Source organism: Condylura cristata, unplaced genomic scaffold (assembly GCF_000260355.1).
Source record: "Condylura cristata isolate star-nosed mole 26May11 unplaced genomic scaffold, ConCri1.0 scaffold00018, whole genome shotgun sequence".
Classification (NCBI taxonomy): Eukaryota; Metazoa; Chordata; class Mammalia; order Eulipotyphla; family Talpidae; genus Condylura; species Condylura cristata.
In genome coordinates this window covers 21,012,566-21,039,532 of record NW_004567119.1, presented here as the reverse complement: position 1 = coordinate 21,039,532, position 26,967 = coordinate 21,012,566, and the positions used below count along the sequence as shown (strand labels likewise).

Sequence of the window (26,967 nt, the reverse complement as noted above, 5' to 3'; positions counted from 1 at the left end):
CCAAGGGGAAGATGGTGGGAGCAGGAGAGGGAAAGGAAACCGAGGGCCTGCGACCCACCCTGGCCCTGGCTAACACACATCTGTCCCCATCAAGGCTTTCTCCCTCCTCTTACCTGACTCGGTCAGGCCTGAATTACAGTCCACCCTGGCTATATCTTACTCAGACCCATTCCCCAATAAATGATCCATTCTGTTTTTCTAGCTCACCCCGTCTTCTACCCATGTGCTAATGCCACCCACCAGCCCATGTTAGAAGTTTCCAGAATATCACAGAGACCTTTGGGTGGCTATATGAAAAAAGAAGGGCAGGAAAAGAAAACTAATCATCTCAGTGATTGTCTAGGGGAGGCAGGACAGTGCATGTCTCTTCTCAGAGGCTGCATCGAGTCTTGTGCTTAGTCAGATACAGCAGCCCTAAGACATCAGTCTGCTGAAGGTGTTAGTTTGTGGGAGCAAATGTAGATGGACATTTCCTGAATATGCTCACACACGCCTGCACACACAGGTGTGCACCCACGGCTGCTGGCTCACACACACACGCAGTGGTTCATGGGTACAGGTGGCTTAGCCTCGCAGAGGCAGGGTTTCATTTTCCGTCAGGTGAGAGCTTCTTAACCCATGTATCCTATCTGTTGCAGAACAAACCAGAACATGTTTGAAAACATCCTTAGCGGATTTCCTGTGATTTTAAGAGCCGTGTCGCCTGTCTGGCAGCTCTTAAACACGGCTCCCCTCTGCGAAAAGTGCAGGGGCGCAAGGTGTCCGCTACCCCCCCCACTGTCCCCAAGAGCAGGGTCAGCAGCTGGTGAGGGCACAAGAGCCGTGACAGGTCTGTGGGTGCCCTCCTCTCCCAGGTATCTGCCCTCAGCAGGTGGGGCTCAGGTGTCAGACTGGAATGGCAGTGGGAGGGAGATGAGAGGGATGCTCATGATTTTGGGGAGTGGCCCAGCTGCCACCTTGAGGTGGCTCTTTGGCGAGGCAAGTGCTCTGCAGCCATCCTGCCCTAAGCGGCCACTCTCCTCACTCTTCCCTGGGGTCCCTGCCATTGCCGTACTTGCCACCCCCGCCCCCTCCAGGAGCCGAGAGGCCCACTCTCACCTCAGGCTTATAGGCTTTCCGGAATCTTGAGGGTCCATCAGGGCTGAAGACCTGGCCAGGCACACAACTCACCACAGCCGGCAGCCCATTCTCACAGGTGACATTTTTCACTGGGTTCAGCGACACCTGAGGGCCCAGCTTGCAGCTGGAGATGTGGGCCTCCGTGCCCGAGCAGTTCATAGAGAACGGCCAGTAGCGCTGCTTCTTCCGGGCGGCAAACAACCTGCAGAGGTGGGAGGGGCGGTGAGCAGGGCATCGAGGCACCCACCCCTCGCCCTTCCAGCTAGCACCTGCCACCTGCCCTGGGCCTGGCACTGTGCCGGCTTCTGTGGATCTGGCATGACACTGGACAGACACGGTCCCTGCTCTGGAGCTCAGCCCTGCGCAGACTGGCAGGACCATGCAGGCACCTCTGTAGGCACCTCTGTAGGCTCTGAGTGCCTGGTACTCTGGGCTCCGTTGGGTAGGGTGTGAGCAGGATGTGAGGTGACACAGGCCTCCTGCCCTCAGGCAGTTTATACCTGAGGAAAGGGGTGAGTCACAGTCAGCATAGTGAGAATAGTAGTGAGAATACACAAGCCTATGAATACCAAAACAAAAAACAAATCTAAAGGAGTGAGGCCCTGGCCCCAGGAAACCCTCAGTCCCAGGTCAACCAGGTGGCAGTTCACCTGTCTTTCTAGAGCATCTCCACCGATGTGTTGTTTTTATTTCCCTTTATCGGTGAGCAGTGTGAGCTGCCTGTTAAACTTTCTCCCAGCGGTAGACAAGATTAAAGAGAGAAGCAAAAAGTATAGTATCTAATTACCCCCACTCACCGCATTTAAGTATAAGTTGCTTCTTAGTGGAAACTATACTGGTGACACTTGGCCACCAGCTGTATTTTCGTCCTGGGGTCAGTGAGGCTGAGGTGCTCTTCTGCCCGCATCCTGGGGCAGCTTCTAGCCTGTATTTCATGTAAATGTCCCCTTTTATTTTTTGAAAGTCAGAATATGGATCAATGCGCTTAACTTGTAAAGCACTTAATAGAGTACCCGACACACAGGAAGAGCTATCCACATTTTCATAATGTGAGCAAATCAAAACTGATTGGTTAAGGGGAAAGTGAGGAGGAGAAGAGAGGGGTGACTTAAAGAGAGTAGGGTTTGAAATGCATCCTAAATGGCGGTGTGTCCACAGAGGAGGTGTCTGGGGAGGACACCCACCTCTCAGGCTGTCCCAGCTCTTTGGGGTCAGGGTGCCCATCTTTTCTCGGCAGAACTCAGCGAGGTGCCCAGGAGAGCCAGCCAGCATCGCTGCCAGCTGCCCTGTGGCGGGGCCCCCTGAGGGTCAGAGTCCTGTCCCTGCTGGCCTAGTAGGCCTGGAGGTTTGCTTTGCCTCCATGTGAATGCAATTTGAATATCAAGTAAGGAAAAATCCTACAGTCACCAATATCTTTTCTTAAACAACAATTGACTCATAATTCAAGTCGGCATGATGACACAGAATCTTTGCAAAAGGGGCTATTCTGGAAAACGCAGGCTGTGTGCTCCCCAGAGCTGTAGCCCAGAGCAGAGAACTACGCAGCAGAGTTATTATTAAGTCCAAGAACCACTGCCTTTCCTCAGTTCCTTCCAGTCTCTGTACTTGGAATTTCAGCCCCTGGCTCATTCCCCGCGAACCCTGTCAGGCAGGAGAGCACTCTGGAAATCGGCTGCATAAGACTGGTCGGATCTCATGGGCCTGCCTTGGCGCAGGAAAATCCTGCTGTTTCCAACTTTCAGTGAACATCACCCTCTCCCAGGAACAGAGGTGCTGAGCTCTTAATATAGCACTGAGCACCCATGGCAAACACAGCTGCCCCAGGGCTAAGCTCCCGCCTCCCCAGGCAGCCCTCACATCAGCTCACAGGAATGTGCCCTGACCTTCCACAGGCCTCCCCGTGATTCACCCCAGAGAGTCCCCAAGGAGGCGGAAATATGAGGCTCTGGGATAGTGGGTGGGCAGCCCACTCCGGCCTGGTGATGGGAGGGCCGACTGGAATTAGGGGATGGCCTTTCTGGGGTGTCTGAGGAGTGTCTAACTCCAAGGCTGTGTAATAGGAAGAACCTCTAGCCGGAATGATTGTACTAAAAAGGAAGAGTCCTACTGGCTCTCCCTGCCAGGGAGGAAGCCAGATTGTGTAGGGTCCTTGCCAGCGGCTGAGAACGTCTATTCCAAATACACATTCTGGACCTAGGGAAGTAACCACAGGATGGAGTCAGGGACTCCCTGTGAGAGGGTCCTGAGCCAAAGTCCTAGAGCTCTGCTGACCCCGGAAGCCCCTATTCTGACTGCGGGCTCGGTGACGTTGGGTCTCCTATTGTCATCCAGTTCACAGCCAGGGCCCAGCAGTGTCCACAGTTCTGAGCAGTTCTTATCACTTCCTTTCTTTCCCCCAGTGGGTAATAGCTTGTAGGTCCTTTGGGGAATTCTGGGAGAAAGATTAGTGGGCTCATTTGTGGCAGTTTACCCAGTGCCTTCCTCCAGGAGACCCGGCCTCCCTTCATTTAAAGGGTCTGGGTCTGTGTCAGGCTTATGTCTGGGAATTGATTGACAGGCTGTGACTCTGCTTCATGATTCACAGTAGATCTTTGTTGTCTTATCCTAGACCTTTCCAGCTTCTACATGTCCAGTAAGAATGTAGTAAACTTCCTGTCTATTGAATTTCTTTTTTTTAAAAAACGGATCCACTTATGCATACAGAACTGAGGTACAGGCCAGAGGTGCAAGGGTGGTGAGAGGATTCACCAGAGACAGAGTGGGAGCGGAACAGGCAGATGGACGAAGTACACTGCTGAGGGGAGCAGCGGGCGTGTCAGGAGAGGTCTGCCGTGCCATATGGGTCACCTCCAGGGTGGGCAGGGATCGAACTCATGCTGAAGTGGCTTTAGCTCCCAGTGCTGTGCTTTAACCCGCTGCGCCACCAGGGAGGGCCCTATTATTCATTTTTAAAGACTTATTTATTGATGCATACAGAAATGGGGTACAGCCAGAGATGCAGGGGTGGCGCGAGGATTCACCAGAAACAGAGCGGGGAGTAGAACAGGCAGATGGATGAAGTACACTGCTGAGGGGAGCAGCGGGCAGGCCAGGAGAGGTCTGCCGCGCCATGTGGGTCACCTCCGGGGCGGGTATTGAACTTGTGCTGCAGTGGCTGCGGCTAGCTTTGTAGTGCTGCACTTTAACCCGTTGTGCCAGCAGGAAGGCCCCCCGACACCATCTATTTAATTTCTAGAAGCACCAGGATGAACTAGCCAATGCCACGGACTGTGCCCGTCCAGCCACCCTTTGCTGCTGTGACTCTGCTCTCCATCACGGTGACGCCCCTCCTTTGTCTTTGGCAGCTGAATGGTGACACTTGGATGCCACCACCCTCCCCTGCTGACTGTAGTCACCCCCCAACCCTCATGCAGAGAATAGCTATCACGGGCCTGAAGGACACCACACTCACAAAATGACTCCCCATATTATGCTAAGTCTTCTGGGCCCTCCCGGGCTGGCTGAGCAGGCCTTCAGGGACAAACAACTCTAACTTCCCATCCCCTCAGCCTTTGAATCCCTTCCTGTTGGTGAAGGCAGGGACGATTGGGCATTTCCTCTTCTTTGCTCCTGGTGACCACATCTTGGTCCATGTTTCAGCTAACCGGGCCTATTATTAAGAGTCCTTCCAACTCCCTGAGCTGCAACATCGGATGCAGAATCTCCGCTTAATGAACTTGCATCCATCAGTCACTATTAATGCTGGCCTCCTGCTTTACATTTAAAAACGATGACAGGGGCCCTCCCTGGTGGCGCAGCGGGTTAAAGCCTTGCACTAAGAAGCTAAAGCCACTTCTGCATGAGTTCCATCCCCGCCTTCCCCGAGGTGACCCACATGGCGTGGCAGACCTCTCCTGGCCCGCCCGCTGCTCCCCTCAGCCGTGTACTTCGTCAGTCGGCCCGTTCTGCTCCCCACTCTGCCTCTGGAGAATCCTCTCACTGCCCCTGCACCTCTGGCCTGTACCACAGTTCTGTGTGCATAAATAAATCTTTAAAAGACAAAATACAACAATGACGACAAGTAGTTCCTGGTCCAGCTCACTCCAGAGGGACAACACTTTGAAAATGTGTCCTTCCTAGAGTGACGGTCTCCCTGGAAGGCCGCTTCTCCTTTCTCAGGAGTCTGATGTCAGCAACAGCAGGGCAGTGGGGTGCATGAAAGACAAGTGGGGGATGGGAAAGATGCCGCAGCAGGCCTCGGGGATGTGAGGAGGCCCCTGCTCAGAGTGGGCTCTGGCACCCCTAAGTCTCACCCTCATGCAGAATTGGCTTTAGCTTCTTAGTGCTGGGCTTTAACCCGCTGCGCCACCAGGAAGGGCCCCTGTGGTGGCACCCAGTGGTCTCCGAGGCTGCCCCAGGGCTGAGCCCAGCGCTTGGCCATCCCTAAGCCTGCTGCCATCTCAGCCCTGTAGTTCCACCCAGACTCCAACTCCTCCCAGCACATCTCTCTTTTATCGTATCAGCTAAGGCCCTGGTATAGCAAATGTGAAATGTGAGAATCAAGTGAGACGGACCTTCCTGTCCCTCCACACCATCTCCAATGAGGAGCTGCTTTCCAGCGGCGTCTGCTCACCATCACTGAGCTCGCCAAGAACACCACCCACCACCACCTTGTATGCTTCCTGGCTTTTGAGGCCTTTTCCTGAGCCCATATGAAAAAAAAAAAAAAAAGCCACAGACTAGGGGTTGGGACAGTAGGGAGTAGGGTTGGAACCCAGCACCTGGAAGGATCACCTAGGCACAGCTGCCAAAACTGAGCTGAGATCCTCCTCAAAAGCAGAAGGACCCAGGGCCATCTGCAGTGTTGGAGATGACGAAACAAGCTTCCTGCTGCTTGGTGCCTGGCCCCGGCGGGGCTGCTGGCAGCTTTCCCGGTCTGAGCTCAGACATGTGGTCAGGCTGGGGACACAGGTGACACCAGCTAGATAAGAAACCTGTCAAGAGCGGTTTGCTTTTCTTGGCTCCCATCAGCAGGGAAGGGCCAGCCGGTGCCAAGCCTCCCAAGTCCTCAGGAGACAGATTTCAGTGCCAGCACGAGGAAGACCTGGTTCTGTCTGAGGGAAACTGGGGGTGAGAGCCATCACTCCCATCACCCCCAGGGGGGCTGTGAGCATGCCCAGCTGGGTGTCAACCCTCACCCCAGTGGTGGGCTGGGGGTGAGAACAAAGGCAGCTAGACCAAAGCCCTAGTGGGATGCAGCCTGCCCTGTACCCTGCATCTGGAGGAAGATCTGGGGCTGGACCCAGGTCTCCTGACTCGAAGTCCCCACTCTCCTTTCTCTGACTTGAAAGAGCTGTGTGTCTACACTCTCCAGGAGTGCAGGTCCTGTAGCCGGACACCTGGGTTTGAATCCCAGCTCTGGACTGGCAGCCCCTGGCACCTCACCTCTGCCATCACCCTTCTCAGGGCCTCCCTCCCTGGGGCTGTCTCCCACAGGAGCGTGAGTTCCTGAGAGGAACTCCCATCAGCAGGGGAAGCTGAGAAGGGGTGCCCAGGGAAGGGCCAGCTGGTGCGAAGCCTCCCAAGTACTCAGGAGACACTTGCTGGAGGGACCTGACGGGGCCCCCGACACTGGTGGTCCTCTCCTCTAGGACCCCCGCAGCATTTATGCTCTGACCTGGCCCCTCAAGCCCAGGATACTTGGCCTGTGTAGTTCTTACTTGTACACTTTGGTGTTGTAGGTCTTTTCCCCAGGGAAGCCAAACATGCCGCAGACCACGCGGGAATTCTTGGCCGTCCAGTGCTCGTCACAGATCTGCTTCCAGGCCTTGCCGTCCTTCACCTCCACGTAGCCCTCTGTCACCGGGGTGCGCTTGCGGAAGGTGGACAGGATGGCTCGGATCCGAATGTCCTCTACCTGGATGTTCAGGTTCTGGAAGGAGGAGGAAGTAGACGCAGTCACCTTCCTGGAGTGGCCGGGAAAGGCACCAAGTGACAGGCCGCGGGAGACCTCTCTGCTGGCCGCAGGCCCTGCGGGCCTGGTGCTCGTGAGCACACCCCATAGGCTGTGGTCGTAACTCACTATGTGTGGAGTCTAGTGTGGCTGCAGGAGGGGAGAAGGGCGACCTGGAGCAATGTGAGGAGGTTGGGGTTGAGGAATGAGAGGGCGACAGCTTCTCTGTGGCTCATCAACAAGGTCGCAGACCTCAGAACAAGAGCAGACGAGAGAAAGCATTCTTCAAATTTCTGTTTTATATTAATAATTTGGATTTTTGCATTTCACGCCAGGAAGTGTGTATGTGTTTATGCTTGTCTCTCTACTGATCTTCCGGTAAAAATGATGGTCAGGTTTGTGAGCCTCAAATCCCCTGAGACTGGGGCACCATCTTGCCTGTGACCTTGCATCTGAGTGGACCTTGCATTCCTCCATGAGAGATCCCAGGAGAGGACGTAGGGCGGGGAGAGAAGCGGGCAGGGAGCAGCGGTGTGTAGGGTCTCAGGAATGCCTAGCTAGGAAGGGCGTCCTGGGGACCAGGGTGGGGCAGGGGGCCACATGGCATGACCAGGAAGGGAATGGCCTGAGCCCCTTGGAAAGTTCCTTTACACCCCCACCCCACACATCTTTCTGTGACAGTGTAAAAGAGGCAAGAGCTTAGCAGGAGGAAGTGGGAGATGCTGGGATGGGGGTTCCTTTCTGCAGCTCTCCTCAGCCTGACATGGGCACACCCACCCCCAAGTCCCAGGGGTCTGGTAGAAGGCCAGGGTCTCCAGAGGTCAACCCTAAGGAGAGCAGTTCGGGCTTCCCCAGAGTTACAGTAATGTGCATGCTTTCCCCAGACTCAGCCCATCGGTGGAAGCTGCCTCCAGAACCTCTCCCTTCCAGCCCCTCCTCACTCTGCTCCTGCCTCTGCCCCGTAGGGCCACCACCAGCTCTGGAAAGGCCCCTGAGTCCTTACTGTACCTCCATCCCCATGCATCTGCCCCAGAGCTGGCCACCAGAGAAGTCTGTCCTTGGGCCGAGGGCTCTTTTCCTGTGTAGTGACACTCAATCCCTTAGCGAGGAGCCCACATCCCAGCATGACTGATTCCACATCCGCCTCCAGGCTCAAATCTACACCTGATATTTGAATTACAGGGCAGAACCCCACTAAGTACTTCCTGTGCATTCTCTCATCCAGTCCTCAAACAACAAGCAAGGTGCTGTCTAGCTATTCTTCTCCCCGTTGTACTGATGAGAAACTGGTCGAGCCATCTCGCGGGGCCACCTGGTAGCAGGAATGCCTGTGGGGCAGTGGGAGACCTCTGGGCTGGGCCAGGTGGGGCGTGGTGGGGCTGAGCAGAGGACTGGCAGGGAGACCCAGGCACCCAAGTGTCCCAGTCCAGTCAGGATGCAAATGGGCCCGGAGGTAGAACAGGACCATTATTTAGGTACCCAGGACGTTGTGTCTCACCACCACTGGCTTCCGGGTAGAAAGCCAGGTCCTGCTTCGCTGGCCCTGTGAGGCGGTGGAAAATATGTGGGCCAGGAATATTTGGCCCTGGTGCCTTTCCACGCCGAACGGAAGGAAAGTCGACAGTGGCAGGATTCTGTTTGCCAGCTTGGATCCTGGATCCCTTACAGCCTCCATTCAGGCCACAGGCCTTCTGCCACCAAGACGCGTGGACAAGGGTGAGTGCTGAAAGGGCTTGTAGGCCAGGGCTGTCCTCCCCTGCCCACCTCAGGAGGAAGGCTGGAATGCCAGGGTGTGGTGTGTAATGCCCAGAAGGAAAGTTACTGCTGTGGTGTCAGCCCTGTGGCAGCACTGTGCTGACTTCATGAAATTCACAGGCCCCTTCATTAAGTTCCTGACCCCCCACCCAGCCTGCCATGAGGCAGCCATGCCCCCTCCATGGGAGATGTGAACCCCAGTGCCCCCCTGAGCTGAGAGGAGGAAACTGACAGGTGAGGGGTTCCACAGGATAGACTTAGTGTGCTAGACATTTCCTCTGCAGAAGTGGGACTGGAGGGGAGAGCCCGCTGGGCCCCAGGAGGCGGAAGAAGGGGCTTCGAGAAGAGAAAGCACTAAGACCAGGTGTTATTTTCCTTGTTCTTCCACAAACCGCCTGTGGGTGCGTGTCTGTTTGACTGTGTTGTGTGTGTGTGTTTGTGTGTGTGTGAGTATGGAGAGGGTATCTCGTGGTCTCGGGCTGTGTCTCTGCGTCCGTATGTTTGACTCTGTGGGGATGTACGCCTGTGTGTGTCTGTGTGGTGATATGTGTATGGCAGGGCTGTGTCAGGCACTATGGGGCTCTCTGTACATGTGGAGTGTGTCTCTGCGCATCTGTGGGAGAAGGAGAGATTCAGGGGTGCCTGATTCCCTCCACAGGCCTTGGGAAGTGGTCAGGACAGGCATTGCGTTAGTTGTTCCTTCAAAATGGAATATCTTCTGTCCACTCTCCACAGAACCAACTCTTTCCCATTCCCATGCTCAGATTCACTTTACTCCTTCTCTTATCCATTCATCTATTCCACAAAGCTTGTTCTCTCCCCTCCATGGACCTGTCCTGTTCCCTCCCTAGGGCCTACCCATGAGGTCTTCCCTGATTGATTAGAAATCACAAGGGCCCTCATTACCAAACACCAATTCACACATGTCAGACTGTTCTCAGAACTTTGCATCCTTTCCCTCCCTCCATCCTCACCACAACCTGACACGGCTAGTGGTATCCCCACGCTACAGGTGAGAAATGAAAAGACTTGCTGAGGTTTTGCAACTTCCCAGGTTCACACTAAGTATGTAAACAAGTCCGGACTCCCAGCTCATGCTCCAGGCCCTGAGTGGTCCTCCCTCTCCCACCCACGCCACACCCATAGCCTGTACAGAGTTGACCACACTGGGCAGCCTTCTTGGGTGGTCCCTCCCAGGCCTGCCCACTCTGCTCACACTTGAAGCCCACGTTGGCTGCCCAGGAGCTGTGAGTCAGACCAGCGCATACGTGAGGGAAGAGCTGCCTTTGCCACCGCGGCTCCTGCACTGGGCCAGGGCTGCAGGGAAACCCTCGTGGTGCGCGTTCAGTGCTCACGGCTCGCGGCTGAGCTCATGGCTGCTCAGAGACATCTTTGTAGGAAAACACATGTATACCACATAACTGCCTCCTTACCTCACTGCTCTGGAATCCCTTCCATAACCACAAGCGCTAGTATTTTTTTTTTTTTTCCCAGAAGTTCAACCCAAAAGAGACGATTTGAAACACGAAAGCAGACACACATTTTTCCTTTTTAACAAGGAGCTCCCTAGACTGACTCGTTTTACATTAAGTCCGAAGCCTACAAGCTGGCGACGCATGTGGCATGTTTTAAATCCAAATCAAAGTCTGATGCTGACCCTCTTGCCGGAGACAACGGCTCACCCAGATCTCCATAGGCTGCCTCCCAAGGAAATCACAGAAACTTCTGGACTTGTCCTACTCGGGAATCGTCACATATTCAGGTCAGGGAGACTTGAGTCTCGGGGAGAGGTTACTGGCCCCTTTCTAAAGGAAAAATCAAGGTTCAGTGAGGCCAGGACCAGCCTCGATTCAGCCGGGGGGTTGGTGAGGAGTCTAGGGAGGAAGCACCACGCAGGGGCTGCTCGGGCTTGTGCCTAAATGACATTTCACATTTGCAGCATCTGTGAATGACTTGCAAATTCCAAGGTCTGGGGCTCTTGCCAATGAGGAAAAATCACCAGTGTGAAAGTCTAAGTGGAGATTGCATCAGGAAAGACACAGGGGCAACAGGCAAGCAAGGCGATAAGAAGGCACGTCACGATTTGCGGGGTGTGCAGCACCCCCCTTTACCTGGGTGCCTTTGCAAGGGCCAGACCTTAACCCAGTTACCCCCCCGCTCCATGCAAGAAGCAGTCCCTTCATTTCTGGGAGTCTCGTCCCAGGGGTCAACTCTGTCCAGTGGGCATGCCAGCATCCCAACCAAAATGCACACCGGGCACTTCATAGTCTCGCCCAACCTGTGCGCCCCTTCTGCTGCTGCTCACAGCTTCCTGTATCCTGCTCTCGCCACCACCCTTCAGCTTGCTTTATTCAGCTATTTAAAAAAAAAGGTTCATCCAGATAGAGAGCCGCTTTCCCACCTGCCATCCTGGCACCTTCCTTAGCTCCTCAAACCCAACACAGCCATGACGCCCCCAATCCTTCCTTTTGCTGAGTGAGGCTCCCTCCTCCCAACTCACAGACCTCAAGCCTCAAGGGTCTTCTTCCCTCTCTCTTCCTCACTCTTGGAGCCTGTGCTGTCCAGGGACACCTTTGTGCCCATCACATTCCTGTGCCAACTTCTGTTTTCTTTTTGTTGGGTGCAGGAGAGTTGTGGGGGCAAAAGAAGTCTTAGGACCTTCATGTCCTGGCACTCCTGAGCGTCCTCAGCCTGGATAGGCCTCTAATCCAGTGCATCTCACACCCCACAGCACTCCTCTCCACCCTGATCACAGGGTGGTACCCTCAAGGTCCCCAAAGTCTAGGCTTCTAGAGAAGAAACTTTGTGATCTGGCCAGCTATTAATTTCTTCCCTTCCCTGTTCTAGTCAGCGAGCTTCTCTCACCACACTACCCTGCAGTGCTCTTTCCTTCTCTCTATGTAGCAGAATCTTACTGACCCTCAAGGGCAATTTCATTCATTCCTTCAAAATGTATTCGTAGAGGGCACCAGTGTCATCGGCACCGCTGGTCCCTGGGACACACAGGTCAAGCACTTAGACACTCAAGACAGAAAAGGGAGAGGCTGCCTCTCCTCCTCCACAGCCCCCTCCTGAATTATCACAGCATAGAATAATTTGCTTTGGGGACCACTCATTTACCCTTTGGTTTCTACTGACTCTGGTACCGCGATTTACCTTTCCATGTGTTTTTGCTCCTCATTGCACGAAGCATTCCTAAGGGTAGGACTGTGTCTTTTATGACCCACGGCCAGACACCTAGTGGATCCTCAAAGGTTTTTGGAATAAACCAGTAATACTTAAAAAAAAATCCAGTAAGAGGAATTCGGCTTAGCTAGACACATTGGATTCCCAAGCCAAAAATTCAATAAAGCCTCCCTTTATTCTTTGTTTAACGCAACGTAAACAGCGGGCAGTACAGGCCTCAGTCCCCAGCCTCAGCGCTGCTTTATGTGACTTCAGGGCAGACGAGAGCGCCTGCATCTTATTCAGGCATTCTCCTGTCATCAGAGCTATTCAGCACCCCTTCTCCCCCCTTGAAATCTGTTGCTAATAAATAGTGGTCAAACTGGACTAAAAGCCGATCTGAGCCTCGCTGCACGGTTAGATGGTTTAACTGAGTGGGTCTTATCTGTACACAGCACCGGGCAGCTTGTGGTACATGCAAAGGTCTGGCTACACCCATAAGGATCCCCTCTGATGACCAAATCAGGAATTCTCTTCCACTAACATTCTCTAGCCAGACACCTCTGACAGGCTCAGATGGATGAAAGAGCAGAGGACTGTGACCGACTGGCTTGGTGGAGGTGGGGGTGGAGTGGAGGGCTGAGGTCATGCTCAAAGCACTAAAGGAAAAAGCCAGCAGTCTGTCTGGTCCCTCTGCCTCTAAGTCAAGAGCTCTGTGCTGCTGCTAGAAAACCGAATGCTCTGTGTTTCATTTTCCAGTTGGAAAGTGTTGGGGTAGGAAACAGAGGCTGTTTCTTTGCAAACAGGCAGGCCCTGCTGTCCACAGGAAGCTGGCAGGACACTGCTGCAGCAGCCAGTCCCTTTGACCCAGCAGGGGTGCTGAGATCACGGAGCGCACAAGTCCAGGGCCAGATGATCCACCTCACCCCGGGGGGACACCCCCGTCTCCACGTAGCTCCCGTCACCACAGTAACCAAGTCCGTGAAACTGTCCCCACTACTAGACAGTAAGCACCAGGAGGGCAGGACTGTCACCGTTTCGTCAGCCTCCCCCCACCCCTACCCCCGCCGGTCTGGCAGAGACTGCTCAATGAAAATGTACTGAATGGATGCACAATACACATCCAGTTGCCTTAGCAACAGCCTTGCAGGGGTGGGCTCATGTTGAAACCACCAAAGTGGGAAAAAACCACCAAAGAGGTGAAGGATTCTTGGCACTGACCTGTCCAGCCCAGCTGAGGTGACTAAAATGCATCACCTGGCCCACGGCAAGGCTGGCTGGACATCACCCGCCCTGCCCCAGCCACACCAGCAGGCGACTCTAGAGGACATACCCCCCAGTCAAGGCCCAGCTCAAACCCCACTTCTTCCATGGGCCCCCGTCCCATCCCCCCTTTCATCTCTCCTTTTCCAAGAGGCCGCGCCAGTTACACCCAAGCCACCCTGTTCAAAGTCTCAGTACACCGTCCACTCACTCACTTCATCTAAAACAAGTTAGAGCACTCCTGATTCATTTCTTTCCTCTAGCAAGTATGTGCCTTACTTGCTTATCTCATCCCACAAACAATTATAGTGGTATTTTTATTTTTTAAGGATTACGTGAGCAACACCCTGGCTAACACACAGACTCCCAGGTTTGCCAGATCTGCCCGATTTCAAATATTTTGTTCTGTTTGCCGCACAACTACCCTTTTGCTTTTCAGATAATGTGACCTAAGTTTTGCCGGGGAAAGAAAAGTGAACCTTAGAACTAGTCTTGCATCCCACGTGGCAGATGCCCCATTGAAGTTCTCAGTAAGGAGAATCACAGGATTTTTTCATGGAATCATGGGATGTTAGCACTGGTGGGATCTTACCCACCCTGGTCCCCAAGCTCCTTGTGAGCCGGGAGAAACGAACCAGGAGAGCTACACTTTCTGGCCCAGCTGAACAGTTCAGCAAGACTGAGGTTCAGAGACAGTGGGGATTCATCCCCACACTTCATTCCAAAGAGGGGGCCAAGATGCCCACTTGCTACCTACCTTTTTCCGTACAATAGAGGGGTCCATCCAGCCATCCTGTGACCTCTGGGCAGTGGGCCTACATTAGACTTGAGGGACCCCCGCCTTCTAAACTGTGCAGACGTAAAGGCAGGCACCTGCCTTCCTAAGGCACTCCACGTAATCCAGGCCAGGGCGAGGGAAGGTCTAAACTCTTGGCATGGAAGTGCTCAACCCTTTCTAGAGTAATCCCCTCTTTCAGGTTCCAGGCCTCCCACTCCAGAGCCCCCAAATGCTGGTGAGATAAGGCTGCTGCTGAAAGGAAAAGCCAGGAGCTTTTGGCAGCTGTGACTAATAAAAACCTGGACTTCTGGAATTTAGAAAATTCGCAACAGCTTCAGCCCCTGTGGTTGAGAAGAAAGGGCTTTTTCAGGCCTCTGTTCTGGAGGGTGTGAGAACACTCAGAGCAAGGCTACCGCGTCTCTAGGATTGTTTCTGTTCCCGTCCCTCCTGACAGATGCGTACTCTTGTCAGAAAGGGGAAACTGAGACTCTGGGCCACTTGAGGGCGAGGCAACACCTATATCTCACTGCCTGGAGATTTCCGTTTGGTTCTGGTAGCCTGAAGGTCCTTGCAAAAGACCCTTTTAAAAAATGGGTAAAGAGGAAGGTAGAGAGCTCACGCAAAGGGCAAGCCCTCTAAGCCCCTGCCCCTGCTCTAGCCGCTCATGGACAGGCCGGCTGGGCCATGAGCACATGCCTCAGCAATGCAGCCGGCAGCCAGCTTAGAGAGGTCCGCTCAGAGGGCATCTGGTTCTGTCATCTCCCCTTATCTAATGCTTTTTCCAGTTGTGTCCACTGCCACAGACAGGAAACAAAGCCTCTGGATTTAAAGCCTCTGAAATCCTGAGATTTGTATGCGGCTGTTTCCTAGGGCCAAAAAAGCCCAGCTCACTTACACACAACAGCATTTCACATTGTATTGTTCATACCTGCTTACCTCTTTTAAAGCTTTTGAAGACTAAGACTCATGTCCCTTATTCCATATCCAACCACACTGCAGTTCACTCTAATGCAGCTCAAGCCCCAGACTCCACTGGGACAGGCACTGGGGTCCTGCCTTGGACGTGGGAGTCTGAAACTACATAGCACGAGGTGACACTCCAGCCTCTCGGCCATGGGGAGCTGAGACTGCGTGGTGAGTTTCCTATGTGGGATGAGCCAAAGTTGGTGAATCTGTGGCAAGGCTAACCTACTTAGTTATACACATTATAGTCTGGAAAGCATTTTTACAGAAATCACCTGATTTTTTTTGCTCCAGAATATTTAAAACGGCCTTGTAAACGATGAGTGTGTGCTGTGTCATCCTTACTGATGGCAAAACCACTGCCACTCTGCATTACAGACTGTCGTGGCTGGAGGGGGCTGTAGTCGCTCCCCTTAATGGGGACAGTGGGCTTGCCCAGTGCTTTGGCTGCTGGCCAACAGGTAGCTTGGGATCCAGACTGAACTCTCCCTTGGTGGGGTCATTCATATGAAGAAGATGCACTTTTTCCTTCCTCTGGGAGGGAATTTATGAAGTGTCAAGGATCCCCAAGGATGTCCCAAGCAGATGGAGGAGCCCACAGAAACAGTTAGCTCATCAAGTGAAATTCCATTCACCAGGCCCAGGGCTCAGTGACTCAGGCCTCTGGCATCCCAGAGTGGGATGAACTTGGTCTAGACTGAGCACAGTTTCTTCCACTCTTTGCCTAGGGAACTCCAGTGTGTTCCAGAGGAGACACAAGCCTGTGAGGGTTGTCTCTACTGGCCTGTGATCTGTCCCAATCCCCAAGAGTCAACAAAGATGAATGACACAGAGCCGGCCACACCCGTGCAGAGAAAGGGTGGAAAGAGATAAGGAAGTTGCTGATATTACAGTCCTTAGTCCAGTCTTTTACACCAGGGCTAATGTTTTACTTGTGACCACATTTCACGATGGCCACTTTTAAATTTGCACACCCCAAACTGGGGGAGTCAAGGGAAGCAGGAGAGAGCCAGAGCACATGAGGGCTAGCTAGTGGCCACACGCTGGCTAGCCCCTTCAGGGTGACAGGGTGAGTGTGTGGCATACATGCTGCCAACTCACGCAATGGTGGCGGCTACTTCTAACCCCATAGTGGGGACCCTCTTCATGGGCTGGGACATTTCCATAAGTGTATCAGTAGATAACAAGGAACCTCAAAACATGCCAAGCAGCCTGCTCCTTCCCTGCACAGGGCTCTGGCTGCAATATCCCTGGCTCGAGGACATCCAACTCCTGCTTGAGCTCCTCAGGGACAGGGAGGGCAACCCCTCCCCTGTGGGACAGCTCTCAGCAGGACAGAGCTTACACTGAGCTGGACTCACTAGCCCATTGCCTGCCTATCCATCTCCGCTCTGAAAATCAGACTAAATCAGAAACCTTCTGCTCCATGGCAACATTTCAAATATTTGAAGAACACCAACAGTTCCCATTAGTTATCTGTTTGTTTCATATTTCTCAGATAATGTGTTCACCCCCTCAAATAATATGGTTCCCAGACATGTCTCCATCCTGCTGGATCTTATATTCATCCCCAACATGTTAGTCTGGCCTATTATTCCAATCTACTGAGGTCTTTCTGAATTTTCATTCCATACGGTTATAACTAAAAAGCCCTCCTAGTTTTGTCTCCTATAAATGTTATCAATTCAGATTTTCATCTCCGTGCAAAATTCTGCTGCTTGATGGACAGGTGGGAGTGAGTGAAGCTCTGGGCTACATGAGTTGAGACCATCCTCTGGGTTCATACTAACTCATGAGCAGTGCCGGTGGGTATCCTGAGGCAATTCCCTGTGACTCCCTCACTGCATAGCCACCAAGCCTACAGCTTGTCCACAAATATTTAATAGGGGCCAGTTCTTAAGCCAAGAGGAATTATTCCATGACTTCAGCTACTGACATAGGCTATTCCATGAGATATTTTGGAAAAACTTCTCAGCATCCCACAAATATCCCCAGTAGGTGGTCTGGAGGCTCCCTACCCACTCTGCCAGTATGTTGGCGCTTTAGCCATGAAGTCCTGAGTGGAAGAATCTCTGGCAACTCACAAAGGTTCTCTTTAGACATCCTGGAATCAGGGCCCATTCATGACCTACTTTCAGGGGATATGGAAGGAACGAGATTACAGGGATCCGCTCATCCAATGACAGTTTCACAGTATCTGTGGCTGGACAAGAAAACACCCAGTCTGGGTTTCAGTAACCAGTGTGATTTGTATGGCAGCAAGACAGAAGTTTTCTAGGAAAATGCAGAGTGTGGAAGGCTGTAGAAGCCATCCTCACCTCCAAAGCAGATGGGTTAGCGTAGATTCATTTCAGGTCTGTGCTCCGAACCTTGGAGTGACCTTGTAGCTTTGCCCATAGCACATATCTTGCCTTCTCCAGTTCTACGGGTGAGAGGACAAGGGCCACAGTCTCTTTCCCTAGTGGGGTCCCAAAGGATCCCAAAGCGGGATGTGTTCTCACAGCAGGCATCCAACAAATGCCCACTATAAAGACAGGTGCTTAAGCTTTCTTATTGTGGAATCTTATTGTGTATATATATGTTTGTCATTTCTCTGCCTCATTTCTCTCCACCCAAGTAAGGTTTTACTTTCCATATCATCTACCTCATTTCCTTTTTGAAGCTAAGCGTTAGAATTGGCCCATAGAAGTACTCAATAAATAACTTCTCTGGTGAAGTGCCACTCAGAGAGTTCTTTTTCCATTTTTTTTCTCTACTGAGAGATGAGTCTACTTATTTTTCTAACCCCAAAGCCACCGATATTTGGCCCATTTTCTTTAATTCAGGGCATCCATGACTTTCTATTACCAAGAAAACCTGTTTGTTGCGCAACAATCCAAGTGGATTGTCCTGAGGCTCTTGGGTGAACAGCGGTCCATTCAAGATGCTACAAATAAGCAATAGTTTGAAGGGATGACTTGCCTCTATGTGCTTCTCGGGGCTGTTCAGTTTGATATTTTATCCTGGGAAATTCTTCACCTATGGGACAACTAAACTACATTCCATTCCTGGGAAGAATTTAGGAGTTGGATATACAGTTCCCATTAGTTATCTAGTATTATTTTTATTGCATACAATGATGAATAAGGGCTCTTTTATATTTCAGGAGCATCCAATCTCACTGTAAAGATTATATATATATATATATATATATATAAAAGTGCATGCTCATTATTCCATATAAGGTTGCAAAAGTAGAAATGGAAAGTAAGAAAGTAGGTTGGATCAACCCCCCCCCCTTCCAAATCACAGGCTTCATAAGCTTCATGGCAAAGCTTCATGGATACTAACTAAAGCAATCAACTCTGTTAACAACCTCCCCCAGGTATCCCAAGTGAAATAGCAGCTGTGAAGAGGGTCAACTAGAAGGGGTCTCATCCTGCCAGCTAAGAGAGAGCTGGAAATCCCTTTCCATGCTATAATGTGAGTTTGGACATGTTCCCAGGCCACTCAGCGTACTCTAGGAACATATGAGAAGAGAGCAGGACGTGTGAGTCATGAGGGGGAAATGTAAAGACCACAATCTGGGCAGCACTTCCTCTGCAGCCCAAATATGGTGATTTCAAGCATCCTTTTTCTTCAGCATCAGTCCTGGGGTCAGCTGGAGGCAAAAGAACAGTGACAGCTCATTGGCTTGGGTACAGGGCTGATCCAAAAAGTGTAACACCAACATTTTTTTTTGACGAAGGAGTCTTGGCTACCTCCTCCTCCTGTCCTAAGCTCCACAAACCTTGCACATAAACTACTGGAATAAATGTGTGTTAATTTCTGTTTGGGTGGAGAACTGTTTTAAAAAGGTGAATCTGAAATCTTGCTATACAGAAGAATCACATCCCTTAGCCATTTCCAGATGCTGACTTGGGCCAATTTTGCAGCATGAGAATCATCTGAGAGTATGAAAGTGTAGCCTAGTCCTACAGTGGAAGATTCTGATTTGGTAGGTCTGTGGTGTGACCCCAGGACCTGCAATTTTAAAGCGATTCTGATCCCTAGCTAGGTTTGGGGTCAACTCGCATGCATGAGGCAGCTTCTGAGAAGGTCTCGATGATCTCATATGACCTTGTGTATAATCCCCTCCTGTACTGTATAGGGTTGGTCTTTGTGGTGAACCGAATTCAGCAGAAATGATGGAATATCACTTCCAAGATTAGCTCATGAAGGACTGTGGTTTCCTTTTGCGCTCCTACTCTCTCATTCCCTTTTGAATCACTGACTCTAGGGGAAACCAACTACTATGTCTTAAGGATTTTGGGCAGCATATGGAGAGATCATGTAGACGGTAATAGATGGTTCCACCCAGAATAAACCCACACTTACATGGCCAGGGAATCTATAAAAAAAGAGCCGTGGACATGCAATGGAGAAAGGAAAGTCTCTTCAACATATGGTACTGGGAAAACTGGACAGCCACATGCAAAAGGATGACAGTAGACCACTAGCGCATTGAAGATACAAAATCTAACTCAAAATGGACTAAAGACTTAGATGTAGGACATGAAACCATAAAACACATAGAAGAAAAACAGTAAGGTAATCTACAACATTGGCTTCAATGATGTCTTTGGGAACGGGACACCACAGCAAAAAAAAAAAAAACCCAAAGCAACAATAAACAAATAGGACTACAGCAAACTAAAAAGGTTTTGCACAATAAAAGAAACTCATTAAAATGAAAAAACCCTACGAGGGGAAGAAAATATTTGCACATCATGTATCTTCTAAGGGGCTAATATCTACAAAGAACTCAAGCAACTCAACAAGAAAACGGCCCAATTAAAAGTCACGAGAGTTAAATAAACACTTAAAAAAGACATACAGATGACCTACAGGCACATAAAAAATGTTTACCATCATTTATCACGAGAAAAGGCAAATCAAAACCAGACCGAGATACCATCTCACACTTGTGAGAATGGACCATATAAAAACGGCCAGAGGTCCTCCCTGGTGGCGCAATGGGTTAAAAGCACAGCACTAAGAAGCTTAAGCCGCTTCCTCTCGAGTTCAATTCCTGCCTTCCCCCCGGAGGTGACCACATGGCGAGGCAGACCTCTCCTGACCAGCCCGCTGCTCCCCTCAGCAGTGTACTTAGTCCATCTGCCAGTTCTGCTGCCCACTCTGTCTCTGGTGAATCCTCTCACCCTCTGCATCTCTGGCCTGTACCCCGGTTCTGTATGAATAAATAAATCTTTAAAAAAAAAAAAGGCCAGAAATGACAAATGTCGGCGAGGGTGTGGCTTATTGAAAGGAACCCTGGTACACTGGTGGGAGGGCAGACTGGTCCAGATCCTGTGGAAAACTGGAGGGTTCTCAAAATATTAAAAGAAGGTCTCCCATCCGATCCAGCAGTTCCAGGATGCAAGAACACTAGTTCAAAAGAATACATGCATTCCTGTGTTCACTGCAGCCCAATTTACAATAGCCAGGTTATGGAAACACCCTAAATGTCCATCAGCAGATGGAGGGGGCATTAAGAAGATGTGGTACAGACACACAATGGAATTCCACTCAGCTAAAAATGAAAGATAAACTCTTGCCATCTGCGACAGCATAGAAGGAACTGGAGGGCCTCTTGCTAAGTGAGATAAATCAGGAGGAGAAAGACAACATGGATAATTTCACTCATGTGTGGAATATAGAGATACAAAACAAAGGGTCAGATAAAACCAAATCAAAACAGAACTAGAATTTGACTGTAAAACTGAGGCTCCCAGAGGGGTGTGGGGGTGTGAGGCAAAGGACAGGGTGGACTACGGCTGCTTCGACGGTGGGTGTGGAGTGACAACTTACATCTGAAGAGTTACGAACTTGTACATCTGAGACATTGTGCTGTAAATCAACCTTACTTCAGTTAAAAAGAAAGAAAGAAAGGGCCCTTCCTGGTGGCCAGCTGGTTAAAGCATAGCACTAAGAAGCTAAAGCCACTGCACCATGAGCTCGGTCCCCAACTGGAGGTGACCCATATGGCACAGCAGACCTCTCCTGACCCACCCGCTGCTCCCCTCAGCAGTGTACTTCCTCCATCTGCCTGTTCTGCTCCCCACTCTGTCTCTGGTGAAGCCTCTCACCGCCCCTGCACCTCTGGCCTGTACCCCAGTTCTGTTTGCATAAATAAATTAAATCTTAAAAAAAAAAGAGAGAGAGAAAGAAAGAAAGAAAGAAAAAAAAAGATAGAGCAGACACCCAGAAAGAAACAATTCTGCCAACAGCCACGACTGAACTCGGAGCCGGCTGATGTCAGTGATGGCCTGAGACCCAGCCGTCAGCTCGCTAAGCAGTTCAGAAACCCTGTCAGATAACAGCTGCTTGTTCTTTGAAGCTGCAAAATCTGGGCGCAACTTGTTACACAGAAACTGATGAGTAAAACATTCCCACGCCCAGAAAACAGCCTCCTGCCCCTGGCACAGAGGCCTTTCCTGCCACCTTTTCTGCTTCACTTCCAGATTCACACCGTCCTGCTGAGCAGTACCTGCCTGCTGAGCCCCTTCACACCTGTGCCTTGGCCCGAGCCATCCTCTGTGTCTGCAGTGCCCTTTTCCCAGGGATGGGGCCCCCTTCTCATGGGATCCTCCCCTCAGCAGCTCCTGCTCCAAATCAAGTTTCCCCTTCTGAGTGCCCGTAGGTACTTCTTGGTAGAGTGGGTGAAAAGAGTTAGGCGAAGAAGGAAAACAGTCGCGGGAAGGAGTCATCAAGAGCACACGCTTGCCTCTATTTGGTTGATGAGTGAGTTGTCAAATTTGAACCCAGGAATCCTTTTGTCGCTGCAGACCACGCCCACATCCTCCGTGTGCTTGCAGTCGGTGACACCCCAGCCATTGGAGGAGCAGGCTGCGAGCGTGGCCTCTTTGCCAGTGCAGTGGACATTGTCCAGCCAGATGGGTCCTGCAGGGAGCAGAGAAGAGAGCAATCAAGCATCATGTTAAGGTAAATTTGAGCCTTTGGGGGATCAATGTCTTACATGAAGAGAGAACTTTGTGCAGTCGCTCACACATGAAGATAAGCATCCTGTTCTGGGCTGTCTGGGCTCCCCTGCCAGAGCAGGGCTGATGTGTTTTGGAGACGTGGAAGGTGGGACATGATGAGGATAGAAGTCAGGTTTAAGTCTGGAAATTGCATGATTCAGGGAGAAGAAAGAGGACTTTGAACATTTAGCACGGTTTGAACTCTGGTCCAGCCACTTAGCTGTAGGACCTGAATTTCAGGGATACGTGGTCCAGAGGTATTCAGCAATGGTATTGATGGTGATATTAATGCCCAGCTTCACTTGCTTCCTGGGCATTCACCTGATTAGCACAAAGTACCCAGCTCAGCAAGCAAGTGCCAGAGGGTTAACTATAATAGGTATCACTCCTACCCACTAGGATAGGTACTACCCAAAGACAGAAAACACAAGTATTGGAAAAGTGGAAAAATTGGAACTTTGGGCACTATTGGTGGGAATGTAAAATGGTGCAACCTCTATGGAAAACAATTTGACATTCCTCAAGAAATGAAAAACAGAATTACTATATCATCCAAAATTTCCACTTCTGGGTATATGCCCCAAAGAATTGAAAGCAAGGTCTCCAAGAGATATTTGCATTACAGGATCATTCACTATAGCCAAAAGGTAGACACACAATCAATAAATGATAGTAAATATATATGGTGTATATATACACACATGGTATACACACACACTAGTATATTATTCAGTCATAAAAAGGAAGGAACTTCTGACACATTCTACAATATGATGACACTTCTACACATTCACTACATTGCAATAAGTGAAACTGGTAAGAAGAAAAGATACTATTTGATGCATTATATGAGCTATCCAGAGAAGTTAACTTTACAGACACAGAAAGCAGATGGTGGTAGCCAGAGCTGGGTGGAAGGGGAGTGGGAAGCTGGAATGGGTGTAGTCTCAGTTTTGCAAAAAGAGAAAAGTCCTGCAGATGGGTTGCATGACAATGTGAACAGAATCGCTGAACTGTGCAATTTGCTATATGTCTTTACAATTTAGAATTTTGCAAGGTGCTAGAGGGTTCTCAAATAGTAAGTGCCTTACACTTACTATTTGAGAGTGTAAGTGCCTTACAAAATGAAAGGGGGAAAAATAGTCAAACATTTCAGTCTACTTCTGGCTCCCCTTGGTCCCCAGGTGACCTGGGGTCAAATCCCCACTGCTTCCTTGTCAGGCACCAGGTGACTGGCCAGCTGCTTACTCGACCTATTTCCCATTTCTAAGGTAAGAACAATGATAGTCCCACACCACAGAGAATCAATGTTCAACCTTCCTCAGAAAAACACTGAATTCCACTGCTTCCAGGAGAATTGCTGCAGGAGAGAGCAGACACCTCCATTACACAGATAGGAAAATCTCGGAGCACTGGGGCCCCTCGAGGTGAGGGAGTAGATGGGGCGCAGTCTCCTTCCTCTGAGGTCCCCCAGAAACGTATATACTTGCGGAATTGCTGGTCTGGTTTCAGATGAGGGGCCTTAGGAAGACTGTTGGGAACAAAGAGCTTACAGAAAACATCTGGGCTGAGGTTTTCCAACTGGTTTCTCAATTTGGCCTAGTTTCCAAGTCAAGTCGTCAAGCTCTGCTGAAACATATGCTCCCTAATCGCTTGCCGTTTCAACAACAAACCGCTGTTTGTCTTGTTAAGTACTAGCAACGGAAAAGACCCTCCACGTTTGAAGCCACGGTGCATCAGGGCTGCCGAGGGCCGGCTCCTGCCGGCCTGCTCCGCTTTTTTTTTTTTTTTTTAAAGATTTATTTATTTATACATACAGAACTGGGGTACAGGCCAGAGGTGCAGGGGCGGCAAGAGGATTCACCAGAGACAGAGTGGGGAGCAGAACAGGCAGATCGACGAAGTACACTGCTGAGGGGAGCAGCGGGCGGGTCAGGAGAGGTCTGCCGCGCCATGTGGGTCACCTCTGGAGCTGGGGATCGAACTCATGCGGAAGTGACTTTAGCTTCTCAGTGCTGTGCTTTAACCCGCTGCGCCACCAGGGAGGGCCCTGCTCTGCTTTTTGATAAAGAAACATTCTAAGCCAGCACCCTGGAGCGCCAATGGCCCTAAGCCACCCCAAGGTGGCATCAACAACCCTATCTTTTCCTGGCAGTTCCTTTCTTAGGAGGCTGAAATGCGTATTTCCACTTGGCCCAGGGTAGTATCAGCCACCCTGTATGGTATACTTATTTGGCCTGCTTCAGGCAATTTTTTTTTGTCTGCATAATACCTACCAACTATGGTCCTGGCTGCAGGGCCCGGCTCGGGGGGTCTGCCTGCTGGGGGGCAGGCTGGTTCTGGGCTCCCCAGATGTCACCTGGGAGCTGCTAGGGGAGCGGCACTGGCAGCCCTGGGCTCAAACCCAGGCCACAAAGAGTAACTCAATCAGCAATCAACAAACTCCACTTTATTCTGTCTCCCCTCCACTCCAAGAAATGTTCCCCCTGATGAGAGAGGAAGTCATTAAGAAGGCATTTAGGGGCCCTCCCTGGTGGCGCAGCGGGTCAGGAAGCAGCACTGCAAGCTGGCCGCAGCCACTTCAGTGCAAGCTTGATCCCTTGCCCCGGAGGTGACCCACATGTCACAGCAGACCTTTCCTGTCTCACCCTCTGCTCCCCTCAGTGGTGAACGTCATTGACCTGCCTGTTCTGCTCTGTCTCTGGTGAAGTCTCTCGCACCCCTGCACTTCTGGCCTGTACCCCAGTTCTGTATGCATAAATACACCTTTAAAAAGGGGGTATTTAGAAGCTAAAGATCATAGCTGACATTCCATTTGGATGCCAAGGTGCTCCCCTGGGCTGTGCTGGCAATGAAAGTGTGCAAGGGAGAATCTTCAGGGCCCTTGGGCTTTGTCCTTCTAACCTGAAGAAATGGGGTGGGATGTGATCAGGAGTGGGAATCAGAAGTGATCTCAGATCTGAAGAGAGGTAAAGGCCCATCTGGAGGGTAGAACTAGGGTGGCTGTCCCTCTAGAACCCTCTAAAAGGGCCCATGAATTCCCTGAGCTCAGAGATGTTTCAGGAAAGGGACCTGATGACAGGCTAGTGGTAAAGCCCAGGAGGGCTGTGGGTGCTCACCTGGCTTCATGGCAGTCTGAACTTGAGAGGACTAGATGACAGTGACGAGGGCTTCTTACCTGCTCAGCTGCCTCCTCTCCCCTTCACAAGACTGGCTGGTTAGACGCCCTGGGAACATACCCAGCACCCTCTCTGGTCGATAGCCCAGGTACTATCTGCCAACTATTTTTAATAACCTCCCACATCAAAATGAATAACGCAGTGCCCTCTGTGTACCCAGGGCTCAAAATGCTAAACTGACGCCAGTGAAATTAAAATTCACTTATATTGAAAAGTGATGTAAACCACTTTATGTGGACGGCATCATCCTTACAGCTTAAAGTTTTCAGCATCTGTCTCTCCCTTCCTCTCTTTGGTATCCCTCTGCCAGGTCTGGGTGGTTTCAGGAGCCACACGTACCCTTGGCCTTTGGTCACGATGGCCTCTCTCTGACGACTTCCTGCACCCACTTTCAGCTAGTTCCCAAAGCCAGACTTGGATCTGGTCATTGCCCACCTCCATTCCAGCCCTCTACACTGCACCCTCCTCCCCCTGCCCCTTCTAGCATATTCCTACTATTGTACTCTCAACAGAGACCCATAATTAATCTATTCTAGCAGCTTCCACTGCCCTTCACTATCTCCTTACCCAGTTTGGATCCCATGGACTATGGTTTTAATTTATCCCTTCCACATTCCGTCTTCTCCCTTGAACTTCATTCCCTTCATCACCCTGGATGGCAGTCTCCACCAGGTTAACCCCCTCTCCAGTTGCCTCATGCCTGCTTCTGGGCAGACAAATAAGAAGGGGGGGGAAAACCCACCTACCTTGTCTGACTACAGGTATATTTTAAGTTTGGGAAGAAATAAAGTAGTCACTATATATAAAAAAAAAAAAAAACCATCCACATTGGAAAGTACTTAATATAAAATAATTAGGTTTAGGGAACCTGGAGTAGAAAATATACATCTGACGTTATCCCTGGATGGTTCCACTAGGAGAATAAACAGAGATGTGGAAGTTTGGAGAAGTGTCGAATTTTTGTGAGGAAGACAGGAAGTAGGTTTAAAAGCCCCTCATTTGTTAAACTCATTTTTGCTGTTTTGCTCTTGTCACTACGAAGGAACCCAGAGCCAGTTTCAGCCAGAACATTCTACTGAAAAGCACGGTCTCTTAATTCCATTATTCAAACAGGAAATATTCGGTTCCACAGAAGTGCGGTGTGTGCAATGTCATTTCCTTGCTCCATAATTTTCTAGAATAACAGAAAGCAAGGGTTGGAGGAATTGTAACAACAGTCTCTTCCAATGACTCCCAAACTTGGCGACATTTGTAATCACCTGGGAGATTCCAGAGCTTTCCTGGCCCAAACTCCAGTTCAGACCTGTCAACCCGCACGCAGGGATTAGCGTTCTCAAGAGACAGCGACACGTCTGGCAGACGTGACTCCGTCACCCAGGGCAGGTCGGTCATTCTGCAGCCAGACTCAGGCTGAGCAGCAGCCTGCCAGGTGCCAGGGCCACTTGCTTTACTAACCTGGAGCTGGGGGTACTTAGCTCCTCGCTCTGTGTGTGAATAACGCCCTTCACCCTTCCCTGCTACCCACTGATGGCACAGCTCTGAGAGCTTCAGTAGTTCTTAGAGACCTCAAGTCCATGTGGGAAAACCGAGGCTACAGAGGACAAGTGTCTTCCTCTAAAGCAGCAGTTAGATGATCAGCGCCAGGCCTGAACTCAAGGTTCTGGGCTCCAGCACCTACCCTCCATCAAAGCACTTACTGAAATTATTATTATTATTTTTCTTTATTTATTACAAAGTTTATTTTTACATCATTTTGCCCATTTTTTTTCCCATCTCGATTGTAATCCCCGCGGGTTTCCCATCACCAGAAAT

At 50.7% G+C, this 26,967-nt stretch overlaps 1 protein-coding gene across 1 annotated transcript in view; it reads right to left on the bottom strand.

The window, feature by feature from the left end:
* LOXL2 (lysyl oxidase-like 2) overlaps positions 1-26,967 on the bottom strand; it is a 74,372-nt gene that overhangs the window by 26,602 nt on the left and 20,803 nt on the right. Inside the window, exons 3-5 of the mRNA XM_004685225.2 lie at positions 21,721-21,896; positions 6,819-7,030; positions 1,099-1,321 (exon numbers count right to left, since the gene is read on the bottom strand). Coding sequence (XP_004685282.1) covers positions 1,099-1,321; positions 6,819-7,030; positions 21,721-21,896 — 611 coding nt within the window. The remainder of the gene's footprint in view (positions 1-1,098; positions 1,322-6,818; positions 7,031-21,720; positions 21,897-26,967) is intronic.